The 13,000-nt window shown below is 39.6% G+C and overlaps 1 protein-coding gene across 3 annotated transcripts; it reads left to right on the forward strand.

The window, feature by feature from the left end:
- Positions 1-1,179: 1,179 nt before the first annotated feature.
- On the forward strand, positions 1,180-7,706 carry LOC131245896 (malate dehydrogenase, cytoplasmic). 3 transcript variants are annotated; one of them, XM_058245650.1, is made up of 8 exons: positions 1,183-1,361; positions 5,138-5,296; positions 5,420-5,595; positions 5,755-6,032; positions 6,281-6,416; positions 6,504-6,615; positions 6,875-6,990; positions 7,313-7,706. In XM_058245650.1, exons 1-7 carry the CDS (start codon positions 1,319-1,321, stop codon positions 6,967-6,969), a joined length of 999 nt encoding a protein of 332 aa, XP_058101633.1. In that variant the 5' UTR covers positions 1,183-1,318; the 3' UTR covers positions 6,970-6,990; positions 7,313-7,706. The 3 variants fall into 3 exon arrangements, with proteins under 3 accessions (XP_058101634.1, XP_058101633.1, XP_058101632.1); XM_058245651.1 differs by lacking the exons at positions 6,875-6,990; positions 7,313-7,706 and adding an exon at positions 6,711-6,744 and having other exon boundaries at positions 1,180-1,361; positions 6,504-6,679; XM_058245649.1 differs by lacking the exon at positions 7,313-7,706 and having other exon boundaries at positions 6,875-7,252.
- The last annotated feature ends 5,294 nt before the right edge of the window (positions 7,707-13,000 follow it).

Raw genomic sequence — 13,000 nt, forward strand, 5'->3', positions numbered from 1 at the left:
TCCCTGACCGTGTGGCCCACCTTGATTGCACGTATTTCATATCCGCTCAGCACATCAGTTTTTTCAGATATTTTTAGGGCATGATACAGAAAAGGTGAACCAGATCCAAATGTCCATTGGACCTTAACAAAGGAAGCAGTGTTCATTGAAAACTAACCATTTTTTTAATGCTACGACCCAACGTATTGTTTATTTTCCATCCAACCTGTTGTTAAGGTCAAAGAAACATGGATGAAGGGTAAAAACAAATAGAAGCTTGATCCAAAACTTTCGTGGCCCACAATAAGTTTTCAACTGTCAGTGACACTGTTTCCTGAGTTGTGGCTCATTTGATATTTGAATCTACTTTATTTTTGGAATTATAATTAAAATTACCCTATAAAACTTATTTACGGAGTGGATATAAAAAAAAATATATTAAGGTAGGCCCCACAGTCAGGGAAACACCCACTGCCGTGTTACCGGGGTAACACCTGATCCACTCCCATGACTCTTAGCCTGCAAAACGCGGCCCCTCGTCACATGCATAACGAACAACAGTTAAAGCTTTTCACTGACGGCCGCATTAGCGTAACTCGCGCTAGGTACTTCGCGGAACGAGTGCCACGTGGGTGAAAATTTCGTAATCGATCCCGTCCATCAGGTATGGTGCATCATGAATGTTTTGAAAACCTAAAATCATAAGCATTGAAAATTCAGGTAGGCCACAATGAAAGAAAAAGTTTCCATGGGACGCCTACCATTAGTTATATGCGTTCCACACACAGTTGTTTTTATATAAAATCTAATCCATTCATCTAACGAGCCTTCTCAGGATGAAAGAATTACTCAAAAATTACAGTATCAAAAGAAAATTCGGGTGGGCTATACACGTGAATTTAAATTTTGTTGCATATAGTTTTATGGTGTGGCCCATCTTAGTGTTTAATCATCCTTATTTTCGGAATCAACGCCAAAAAGTAGTTTATGTATGTGATGGATGGAGTGGATTCTATGAACATTAAGTCAATTTTCCGAGGGAAAGTAACCACGTTTTGTACATACGCGAGGTACGCAACTGCTTTCCTTTCCCGTACTTCAGTCGTAGCACGATCAGTCTGAACCACTACTTCAGTACTCCCGCACGCACTGGAACTTAGATATGCGCCCTACGCATGGTGCGCATTTTACCACGCCTCCCTCTGCCTCGCTTTTCTCTCTGTAGGAAATCACGCTATAAATAGTGAACGACCTTTCATTACCATCGCCTACCGGCTCTTCTCCCACTTTCCTCGTTTCTCTAGGGTTTTGCCTCTCCTCCTCCAATCTCTCTTCATCAATGGCGAAAGATCCAGTTCGTGTTCTCGTTACAGGAGCCGCCGGTTCGTGAATTCTCTCTCTGTCCTCCTTTTTAAGATCCATTTCAGATCACTTTTCGTAGTATAAACCAGCCTCTACTGGGCCTTGATCGCTCTTTTCTGTAATGTTTCCTCGAATATATTAACGATCTGATCAGATTACGATTTTATGCAGTTCTTAGGTTTATTTTGATCTTTTTTTCTTTCTTTTTGCCGAATCAGACGCGGATTTGATGTCGTTTGGTAGATTCTGGCGTATGGATCGCTTTTGATCGGCGTTCGATCGTTTTTATGGCAGAAGTTAGGGTTTTGATCGAGTACTTAAGTAAATGATAAGAATCTGATGTTTTGATGAGGATCCGAGTGGATCGATTTGCTTTTGACTGTAATACTAGGCTTTGCTAGATCTTTTACTGATTTTGTTATTTAACTGGTGCAAGATTTTAGAAAAATAGGGTTTTATGCAAACTCCAAAAGGGGATGCAAGTAGATAAAAAAAGAAGAAGAAAGAGATTGTGTGAAAAAACCCAACAATCCTTTAGCGGAATGCTAGAGACCACCAAAAACCCTCTCCACGTCTTCTACCAAATAAAACCAAAGAATGAAACCTGAAAACTATAATTTATTCGATAATCATAATAATGATCATTTAGACTTGCATGGCATAGCCTTATATAGACTTAAACAAAGTTCAGACGTCTTAATAACAGAAAATGACCAAAATGTCCCTGAATCTCGCACTATCTTATGTAAATGTGCCAACACTACTCACTCAAATGAAGTCAAAATTGCATGAGCTTGGGCTTGTTTGAAAGCTAATTCAATGGGGCTAATAAACAGGACTAATTTCATATCAATGGTTTGGTGCCTCAAAAGTGGCCTCCAAGCAATGAAAATACAAAAGAGAATTTATTAACTAAATCATGACTCTCTCTCACCCTAGAGACTAATTAAATAAATAACTAAATCCTATGAAATTGATGGCCATACAATTCATTCCATCGGCCCCACAGTGCAAATTGATTGCTGACCCTATCCAATTGATCATCAGACCTTTTATTTGTTCCAGGTCATCAATCAAGAGAATCTGAATGGTTGGATTGGGCAGATCTTAGATTGACCAACTTGTGTGACCATTTGGTTGCTCCAGGGTTTGCAAGTAGTAGTTTTGTAGGCATTACTCACAGACTTGGGATTATATGAAAACAGCATGATTTTCATGAATTGTTGAGGGATTGTGGTCTGATTTGGATTTATCTCATGAAGCCCTTAAAAGCTAGAGGAGATATTTAAAGAATCAGGCTGCAAGATTTTTTTTGGAGAGATATCAGGCCAGTGGAGATCGTTGACGGATTGCACGATTTAAAGAATCTGGCTGCAAGATTTATTTGATCAGAAAAAATATAAATATTGAAGTGTCTAAGAATTATCCACTGTGCTATGGATTTATCTTGATTATCTACAATCATATGGTTTTATCTTGTAATGGTCTATGTTATATCAATCATAGTAGACCCTATCCAATTGATCATCAGACCTTTTATTTGTTCCAGGTCATCAATCAAGAGAATCTGAATGGTTGGATTGGGCAGATCTTAGATTGACCAACTTGTGTGACCATTTGGTTGCTCCTGGGTTTGCAAGTAGTAGTTTTGTAGGCATTGCTCACAGACTTGGGATTATATGAAAACAGCATGATTTTCATGAATTGTTGAGGGATTGTGGTTTGATTTGGATTTATCTCATGAAGCCCTTAAAAGCTAGAGGAGATATTTAAAGAATCAGGCTGCAAGATTTTTTTTTGAGAGATATCAGGCCAGTGGAGATCGTTGACGGATTGCACGATTTAAAGAATCTGGCTGCAAGATTTATTTGATCAGAAAAAATATAAATATTGAAGTGTCTAAGAATTATCCACTGTGCTATGGATTTATCTTGATTATCTACAATCATATGGTTTTATCTTGTAATGATGTATGTTATATCAATCATAGTAGGCTGTTGTTATTCCTGATAAGTATTTTCGCATTGTGTTCTTCATGAAACTGTGTCAGGAGTTGTGGAATTGAGAAGTCAGGTGCTCATATCCTCCAACTAGGGGTGGCAATGGGTTAGGTTTGGTTGGGCCAGGGTCAACCCAACTCCGACCCAAATGGGCCAAGAATTCTCGCCCAAACTCGACCCATCACCCATTACCCTCTGACCTGACCTGACCCAGATAAAGCTCATCAAGCCTGATCCAGCATATTTAATTGTAAATGGGTTGGGCTTGATTGACCTGATCAATCCTGCTGCGATCCTCCTTTGGCTTAAGAATGGAATGTGAGGCCAAGGCTATGCACAATCTACCCCAATCAGCGGACAATACATACTATAAAAATTCGTCTGTACTTCTCTTCTTAGCTTTGTTTCGGGTTTTCGGTCAGGTCAGGTCATATGGCCCAACCTATTGATAGCCTATATGGGCAGGTCAGGTTAGGTAGCGTTTAACCCAAGTGGTCCATTTGCTCAAATGGATCACATTTCTAGCTCAAGCCTGACCCACTTCCTATTTAGCTTCGTCTGAAATCACCTTAAAAGTGAGTCGGGCCAGTTGTTCCGCAGGCCAAACCAACCCAATGCCACCCCTACCTCCAACGACTGAATAATTTCAGCTGGGCATTCAAGTATCATTCATGCTGAAGATTGAGGATTAAATTCTGCATGCAGTTGTTTTGTAGGTTGCTTATTTTCGGCTCAACCTCCGGCCTTGTCTTTTAAGAAAACCTGGAAGATTTTGTAGGATAAGACTTGCCTCAGATCCCTCTCCTGTCTGTTCTCAAGACTAGGATTGTTTTTGCAAGATATTTGTCTCTTTCTCCTTGAGGCTAAATGAATCATCTGTCAGAACAGAACCAGTGATCTGTTCTGTTGTCTACCCATTCTCTCATTGGCATGGGGGGAGATGCAGGCGTATTACTCTTAATGAAGCTGAGGGAGAGCTACGTTATAACTTATGGGTGCTTTCGTATGTATGCATGTGCTTGAGGGGGCTCTTCGAGTTTTTAATATTATTGCATTATCAGCGTGCTGTGAAAATTTGGAGCTCTGTAATCTATACGAGACTTTCTCCATTTTCTTGCTGGTCTGAATTGAAACTATGTTCTGGATGAAATAAAATTACGAAGACAATTTGTGGTTTTTACTGGTGGAGCAAATTAATCAAGTCTATTTTATGCAGTTTTTCTCCTGCTGTCAATCCTCTTGTTGAGGAAATAAGTGCCTTGTAAATCCTAGTAGCTACTTAGCAATGGTTATGGAACTTTGAGGGCCTTTAGCTGCATTTGATGTATTGATATAGGCACATAAGTTGGTAGCCTTGCTAATCCATTTCAATTTTATTGAGTATTTTGTGAACTTTCTTTGTCTTCAATGTAGCTATAGGCTATACATTGTGGGCCTTTGCATGGTCCTTTCGGTTATTTCTGTGCCTTAGTTAATCCCTTCAGGTTAACACTTTCTTTCTCTAGTATTTCTTGTCCAACCTACTAACTGCTGAGAATCTTAAGCTAATCTATTTGTTGCTACTTTGAAATGTCGATGAATCAAAGAGAATAGAGAGAGGAAAAAAAAATTCACCAAGTACATCTACAAATAGTCCAGTCAAATAAATAATCTGGGTCATGATTAAGCTGTGTAAAGGTCTCCTTTGTCTCAGATTCCATCATCATCTTCTATTGTCAATAAAAAAGTATGACCGAGTTTGAAGCAAACGCTTACTTCCTATAATGAGTTCTAATGCATGGTTTTCTGTTTTGCAGGACAAATCGGTTATGCTCTTGTCCCTATGATTGCTAGAGGAGTGATGTTGGGACCCGATCAGCCCGTAATTTTGCACATGCTTGATATTCCACCTGCTGCAGAGTCTTTGAATGGGGTAAAAATGGAGTTGGTTGATGCTGCATTTCCTCTTCTTAAAGGTACTCTCTTGTCCTCTTTTACAACATATTATACCTGACTATTTAAGGTTCTTTCTAGTGCTACATTAAGATCTCTTATTAGATTTGAGTTTAGTGGTAGGAATAAACTTCGTATGATTGCAGGTGTGGTTGCTACAACCGATGTTGTTGAGGCTTGCACGGGCGTCAATGTAGCTGTCATGGTTGGTGGGTTCCCTAGGAAAGAAGGAATGGAAAGAAAAGACGTGATGTCGAAAAATGTCTCAATCTACAAGTCTCAAGCCTCTGCGTTAGAAAAGCATGCAGCTGCAAACTGCAAGGTGATATACACCCACAAAGTCATGTGATCCTGCGGTTTTCACTTCAAGCCAATAGAAGCAGAAAATTTGTTCCCTTGCCTGTTTCCTTGAAATCATGACTTCATCATTTAGCTGCTGCCTGATGGTTCTCCAAAATTTGTACTTCACTGTTTTCTGCAGGTGCTGGTTGTTGCTAACCCAGCTAACACCAATGCATTGATCTTGAAAGAGTTCGCTCCATCCATTCCTGAGAAAAACATTACATGCATGACACGGCTGGATCACAACAGGGCACTTGGCCAGATTTCGGAGAGGCTGAATATCCAAGTCAGTGATGTTAAAAATGTTATCATTTGGGGAAATCATTCTTCGACTCAGTACCCTGATGTCAGCCACGCAACTGTTAAAACACAAGGTGGAGAAAAGCCTGTTAAGGAGCTTGTTTGTGATGATGAATGGTATGTAATTAATTCTGTTTTCTTTTTCTTGAAAATTTCAAATGTTTGAATGCTTTTCAAATATATATATACATGCATGCATGGTGTGTGTGTGTGTGTGTGTGATAATCTTATAGCCTCATGATAGTGAGAGTGTGAACATTGAGGTGTTAGGTTCAAACCCAGCTCATGTATTGCACACACGCACACTCCTGCACATCGTACAGGTTTTTACAAGTTAACTGTAATGTTTACATATACTTTTGAAGGTTGAAAGGAGAATTCATTACCACTGTCCAACAACGGGGTGCTGCAATAATCAAAGCACGGAAGTTCTCCAGTGCTTTATCTGCTGCAAGCGGTGCTTGTGATCACATTCGTGATTGGGTGCTTGGGACCCCTGAGGTAACAATTGTTAGTTGTTTGTTTATGGTTACATTAATTTATAATGGAAAATAGATTCTCCCATAACTCTTCCTTTTGTAATTGCAGGGAACTTTTGTTTCCATGGGAGTATACTCTGATGGATCTTACAACGTACCAGCGGGCCTCATCTATTCTTTCCCGGTCACATGCCGCAATGGAGAATGGACTATTGTACAAGGTAAGCTCGTTGGTCTGGATAACTTAATTGATCTTGAACCAGCTCAGGAAATTTCTTTGATATTGTCTGTTTTTGTAAGAATCTCACAAGTTGAGAAAAGAGAAGCTTGGGTGAGCTAACACTTATTTATATACAAGAAGGAAATGTCTATTAAAACATAGTCTTAATGTCCAAACATAGTTCTAAGTCTAAAAAGTAACAATGAGGATAGAAATTCGAAATAGATTGCTGCTGACTGTACCCTCCTTCCTTCTCCCAGGACTTCAAATTGATGAATTTTCGAGGAAGAAACTTGATGCAACTGCAGAGGAGCTGACTGAGGAGAAGGCTCTGGCGTATTCATGCCTCTCTTAAAGCTCTCTTACATTTGGAGAGGTAAGCTCGCAGTTGATTTCATGTATGCGAGGAATAGCTAAGGTTTTGATAATAAAGCTATTGACTTGTAGTCTCATGGAGAAGCAGCTGTTCTCCATGTTTGGCCTTGTCCAGTCTTGTGTTGTGATTTGAGTTTTGGAACTTGCACCTAAGGTCACATTTACATAATTAGGAGGTTTTGATATTGACGTGTCTGATCCTGCCCTGATTATTGGCCTTTAATGAATCTAAGTACAAAATGCAAGGTATCTTTTTGTGGAAATGCCTGATATTGTATTCTATCAAATTTCTTCTTATCTTTCAATTTTTATTGCAAACGCAGGGAATCTGGTGAGAGATTCATGGTATGATCAGAAAATACATTTGAATTAGTCTGGAGTGGGATCTTTAGGTAAAAAGGATTGGTTGTTCAGGAGATGGGAAACGGGCATGTTCCTTGCTGGTGGAGAGGGAAGAGGGAGGGATATGTCATGCATGCATGCCAATCTACACTGTCCGAAACTCTTGGGCCTCAGTGGATTGAGGATAGAAGATTACACTGATAGGACAATCCCAACCAATGAGGTGGCCATTAGATCTACAATGGGGCCCATGGTATGGTGGTCTAGATTGATATATGTGTAGGCATTGAATCCAGTGTACTAGTTGCGACCTGTAGCGGTTTGTAAAATGCAGATCAAAGACAACCCAAATATAGAAAGTAATTGTTGAAGATAGTATTTGTCTATTGCCATGTCACTTATCTTCAACATAAACAAAAAGGAAGAAATGATGGAAAAAAGTCTCTCTTCAAAATAAGAAAAGGGCAGGCAGAAAAAGAAGGAACGAAAGAGGCATGGACAGCATAAATAATTGGCAGAGGAATCAAATCATCTCAAGCACGCGCCATCCCCCACAGCAGGCTTAGGTGGTTTACTTTGTAAAGAAGTGTGAATATTCTATGAGACCTCTCTCTATATCTGGACTAGCTGCGACCTGTAGCACTTTGTAAAACAAGATTCTGATTCCCCTCCCTGGGATTACTTGATGCACGTGGTTTGCGGGTGATTGCTTGCATTCGGAGGAAATATTTTTGCCTCAAAATGAGGTGGGGACACCTTGCCGTCATAAAAAGAAAAAGAAAAAGATAGTATTTATTTATTGCTATCTTCAACATATGGGAAGGTGGAAAAAGAGAAAATGGAATATGGTGTGTCTATTGCCATGTCTCTATCTTCAACATAAAAAAGGAAGAAAAGAGGAAAAAAAATAAGAAAAAGAACAGTCTTCAACACGAGAAAAGGGAAGATGGAAAAAAGAAATAAAGAAAGGCATGGTCACCCACGCATCATCTAAATTATTGGCAAAGGAATCAAATCCAGCTCAAGCATGCGGATCCCCCACTGCATGCTTGGGTCGTTTACTTTGTAAAGAAAGCGTGAATATTCTACTAAAGACCTCTCTCTCTCTCTCTCTCTCTCCGTGTTTGTGTTTTGGAACTTTTCTGAATCTCTCTTGCAATTGTTTTTGAATCTTTTGATGAATGTCTCCTGATTCACCCGCAAGGAATGGGGTTCCACATAGGCCAGACAGCCTGTTGGGCGACTTTGGCCATCAATTTAAAGTGGTAAGTGAGCCCCCGTGGTTTGAGACCCTTGCTCCATAGAGTTTAAGGGGGCGTTTTGGTTGGTGGTATTTGAAATTTTGAATGACCTGCATATTTCAATAGGTAAAGTATCGTGATACTTAGGTACCGCCATTGCTAGCAATTGTAGCATCTCTGTTTGGCTAACACGATGTAGTAGGGTATTGTGATTCCCAAAAATTATAATTTAAAAATCAGAAGCTGTGTTTTCTTAACTTTTCAAGGTGTCAAATAAAAAATAAAAATAAAAATAAAAAATCTTTATTTTTAAGTGTCCAAAAAAAAGAAGAAGCGTGGACCACCGTTACACGCAATCAAACTAGAATTTCAACTACAAATTATGAACTGTGCAATAAAGATTATGAGTGGATTGGGTATTGCCTGCCTGCATGTATGAAATTTGTGGAGGTGTGGTGCATAGAGTACAAATTATCTGATGCAAGGTTAAGAATCAATGGTGATCAAATCAATGACTGTGAATTGATTAAGTTGACTTGATTAATACTTTACTAGATGGATGGTAATTAATTAATGGCGTCTAAAGAAGCCCACAAGTACATATTGTTCATCATTATAGGTTATTGATCTAATGGCCTTCGTCTATATGTGTGCATGGGCCTAGCTGTGTTCACCTGTGACTATGGAGATCATTACATAGGAGCATTCACTGTGCATAATAGCAGGCCCCATTTTGAACCCAATGGCAATCAAAACCATTCAGATACTACTATTGTTCATCTCCCTCTTAATTGTACGGCCGTGACTGTCTAATGTTGGTTATTTTCATGTGCCATCCTTGATGGATTCCTCGTATCCATCAGTTCTCTTGTTGTGGCTGGACTCAAATGGCCCCACAGCACGTGTTCTACAATCTATACCGGCACATGTATGCTCCTGTGTATGTACGGGAGCCCGTGTGGAAGGACTTAACGTGAATTTCCAACGATGTGCTATAGGAGCACGCGCAACAAAAACTCGGGTGGGGCCTATGGTGATGTTCCTCTGACATCCACTACCATCCGGGCCATGGTGATGTCCCTGTGACATGGACTCTTTCCGTCCGATGCGTCAGCGTATGATAGGACATTTAAAATATAGGCTGTCCATGTGACATCTACTCGTTCCATACGTTAGCTCAGCACATGCTACGAGAAAGAAAAAAAAATATTTATTATAAAAAAAGCATCTCCTGTTAGGACCTGATTCCAAAAAATCGGCCAGATTTAATAACTCAGTGAGCTACGCTAAAAGAAACAAGTGGGGATTGGGACGCCCACCAATGAAACCTTGTTAGGCTCATAGGAGTTTTAGATAGGGGTGATATTTATGTTTCACATAAACATGAGCACCGGCCCATGAATGTTTCAAAGGTGGACGGTTTCGTCCCCATTGATTTCTATTGTTGTGTGGCCCGCTCGAGTATTGGATTTACCTCATTTGTAGGCTCATGTCCCAATGTAAGGCGGCGAAGCTGGAGGAGTAGTGTACGTTACACACAGATGGTGGTGAGCAATTGTATTGCATGCGTCCGTCCAAAACTGTTCCAAGGCATGCGGAACCAACAAACCTCCTAAATAACAGGAGTAATTTGATATTCTGGCTGCATACGTTGCTTGATGCTCAGGCACTTCAAAATGGTACATGTGATAAATATGAACTCCAACTAAACTGACTGTGCAACCCACTGTTGCTAAGTTACCAAAATCCGATTGGTTGGGTAATCCGTGGACACTTGTTTTTGAGAAGAGAGCATTGAGAAATAGTTTTAAATTTTTATTTTACCGTCCAATAAATGTCCAACAATCTAAGTAGGTAGATAATGAAAGAGGAGTAATTTTTGGTTCATGATACGTCTAAGTGGATGCCGGACAATTCAGTTTTGAGTTTCTTGTATGCCCCTTACGCATTAAATCAGTAATTTCCAGTTACCTGCGTATCTGCATCGCGACTACTGCTGGACTATCAAAGTATTCTTCTTTTCCAAAGGACCGGAATCGTAGCGCTGAAAACACCCATGTCTGTGGGGCCCACCATGTTGTATGTGCGGAATCCACTCTGTCCATCTGAGAGACTTTATGTTCACCGTGCATACAAAAGATCAGCTCAGTAGAAAAGGACACCAATGGAAACGATTTAAAATTGCACCCGAAACCTCTTAAGATTACACGGTATGGCGCACCTGAGCTTTTTGATATGGTTGATTTTTATCTTTCCTTCATCCATTCCTGCTGAGTAGAGGAGCACAACCAATGGATGGAGTAGATTCTACACAGACATCATGGTGGGACCACACTGTTGTAGAACGACTTGGGTCGCCTTAGGAAGTGTACCGAATTGTGAGAGTGAGAATTGAACCGGCGAGTTACGTGGAATCTTTTTTATTATTATTATTATTATTATTTTTTAAATCGCAAGTACCTGTGTTATGTTATTGCAATGACCAGTAGGCATTTAAATTGCCAGTAATTTTGATGCCGATCATGTACCAAATGTCAGAATTACAAGAGCAGTGGCAATTCCAAGTACCCCAGTCCAAACGATCCCGTATAGTGATTGGACCATGGCTCATCAATACTCCACATATTGAAAGATTTTAAGCATCAATCTTTAGTGAGAAAACCTTACATACTCTGGCAGTATGTGATTGTTGATATGCGGGCACTAAGAAATTAGTTAGAAATTGCATACGTGTCGCACCAGTAGTTCAAACTAAACTCTTGGAAGCATGAGTTACTCTGGATTGGGATGAAAAGTATCCAATGGTTCTGTTTCAACAGAGGACTTCAACAGAGGACTCTCCATAAATCAGAGATTGGGATTTGTTCAACTAATCAGATTTTGAGACCATGACTTAGCTCTGATTGGGATTTGAAACTATAACTTAGCGACAGTGGGTTCCACAATTTAGTTGGTCTTTTTCTTTATCTTTTTTCCTATACCATTTATCAAGTGTGTTTTGTTTCCAATTGAACGTGATCGTTGCCTTATTATGTTTTGCCTCAGCTTTGTTTTCGCTGGACAGGATGGTAGGATCTTTGGTTCTGAAAGGTTGTTGGGCCAGATCCATCCAATTCAATGTTTAAACTCGAATATGAAATCCATCGGCCCGCGGCTTTGTCCACTTGATATTCAAAACCTTCTTCACTTATCTTCTCCTAGATATGCTTGTTATGAAGGAGGAGATATCTGTTATCAGATGTCTTCAATTTGTTTGTATCCAGGCGTGTTGATGGCATCGACAATTTACTCGATCCCATCGACAACCCAGTCGATATCATCAAGAAAATCCTGATTTATTCCCTTTCTTGTTGTACTATTTTTGGGTCCAAATCGATATGATCGAAGGTGGTTTCGTGACGCAGGGAGGGACGTGATGAGGTCGATCACCGTCTCCCTCAGGGATAACTACTTCAAATCCACATAGCCCTCTGGACTCATCAAAGATTTTCCTCATGAATTTGAGGGATAAAAGCATGAATAATTCCTAATAAATTCAAAATAACTTAATTGATGATAAAAAATAAAATAAAATTACAACTCTTTAAATAAGGAACTCAAATCTAGGACGGAGTTTTAAACTTAGACTCTAACTCAAACACCCTAAAAAACGTGACTTACTATAAATAGTAAAGTTACTACTTATAGACGACCTCTATTCCTACTAGATTTCAAGGTTTTTGGGTAAAAATAGTAAGTGTCCAATTTAGCCCAAACATATTATTCTCCTAACTTTTCTAAGCCCTCACGACTTTTACAACTCAAAGGCTAAAAAGTAATACGCGAATTAAAAATTACTGTTTATACTAGAAATGAAATCAAACAGGTCAAAAATCTCACAAATTCAGCATGGGAAACCCAACATAGCAGGGTTGGTTGGCTTAAGTAGGTTCTCTTACCCCAAAATCATATATAATATGTTGAAAAACTCATCCTGGTTTGCGAGATACGACTGTTTTAAGGTTCTGATGGTTCAGATCATTTCTGCCTTCGATCAGGCTTCTCTACTCCATCTTTTCCATGAAAGTGTCTGCGACCTGCTCTACATCAGTCCCCTCACTTCAAAAGAACTCGACCTTGAGTTCTCATCCAACTTCAATTCATCATACTCGATCATGTTCGTAACGTTGAAAGTACGTGAGATTTCCATGTCATCCGGAAGATCAACAACATAAGCGTTGTTATTGATCTTTCGGAAGATCTGTATAAATTCAATCTTCTTGTTCTTCAACTTGTTATAGGTCTTAGTCAGAAATCTCTCTTTGCGTAGATGCATCATAACATGGTTGCCCTCCTCGAACACATTTTGTTGCTAATGTTTATTGGCTTGCTCTTTGTACTTGTCATTCGAAGTTTGCAACTTAGCTTGCATATTCACATGAATGCCCA

Source organism: Magnolia sinica, chromosome 5 (assembly GCF_029962835.1).
Source record: "Magnolia sinica isolate HGM2019 chromosome 5, MsV1, whole genome shotgun sequence".
NCBI lineage: Eukaryota > Viridiplantae > Streptophyta > Magnoliopsida > Magnoliales > Magnoliaceae > Magnolia > Magnolia sinica.

What these genes read in the sequence shown, in the direction of transcription:
- LOC131245896 (XM_058245650.1), top strand. Translation starts at nt 1,319, where the DNA reads ATGGCGAAAGATCCAGTTCGTGTTCTCGTTACAGGAGCCGCCG. An exon ending in GGGTGCTTGGGACCCCTGAG is followed by an intron (nt 6,417 to 6,503) that starts GTAACAATTGTT and finishes TTGTAATTGCAG; the next exon opens with GGAACTTTTGTTTCCATGGG. An exon ending in AGAATGGACTATTGTACAAG is followed by an intron (nt 6,616 to 6,874) that starts GTAAGCTCGTTG and finishes TCCTTCTCCCAG; the next exon opens with GACTTCAAATTGATGAATTT.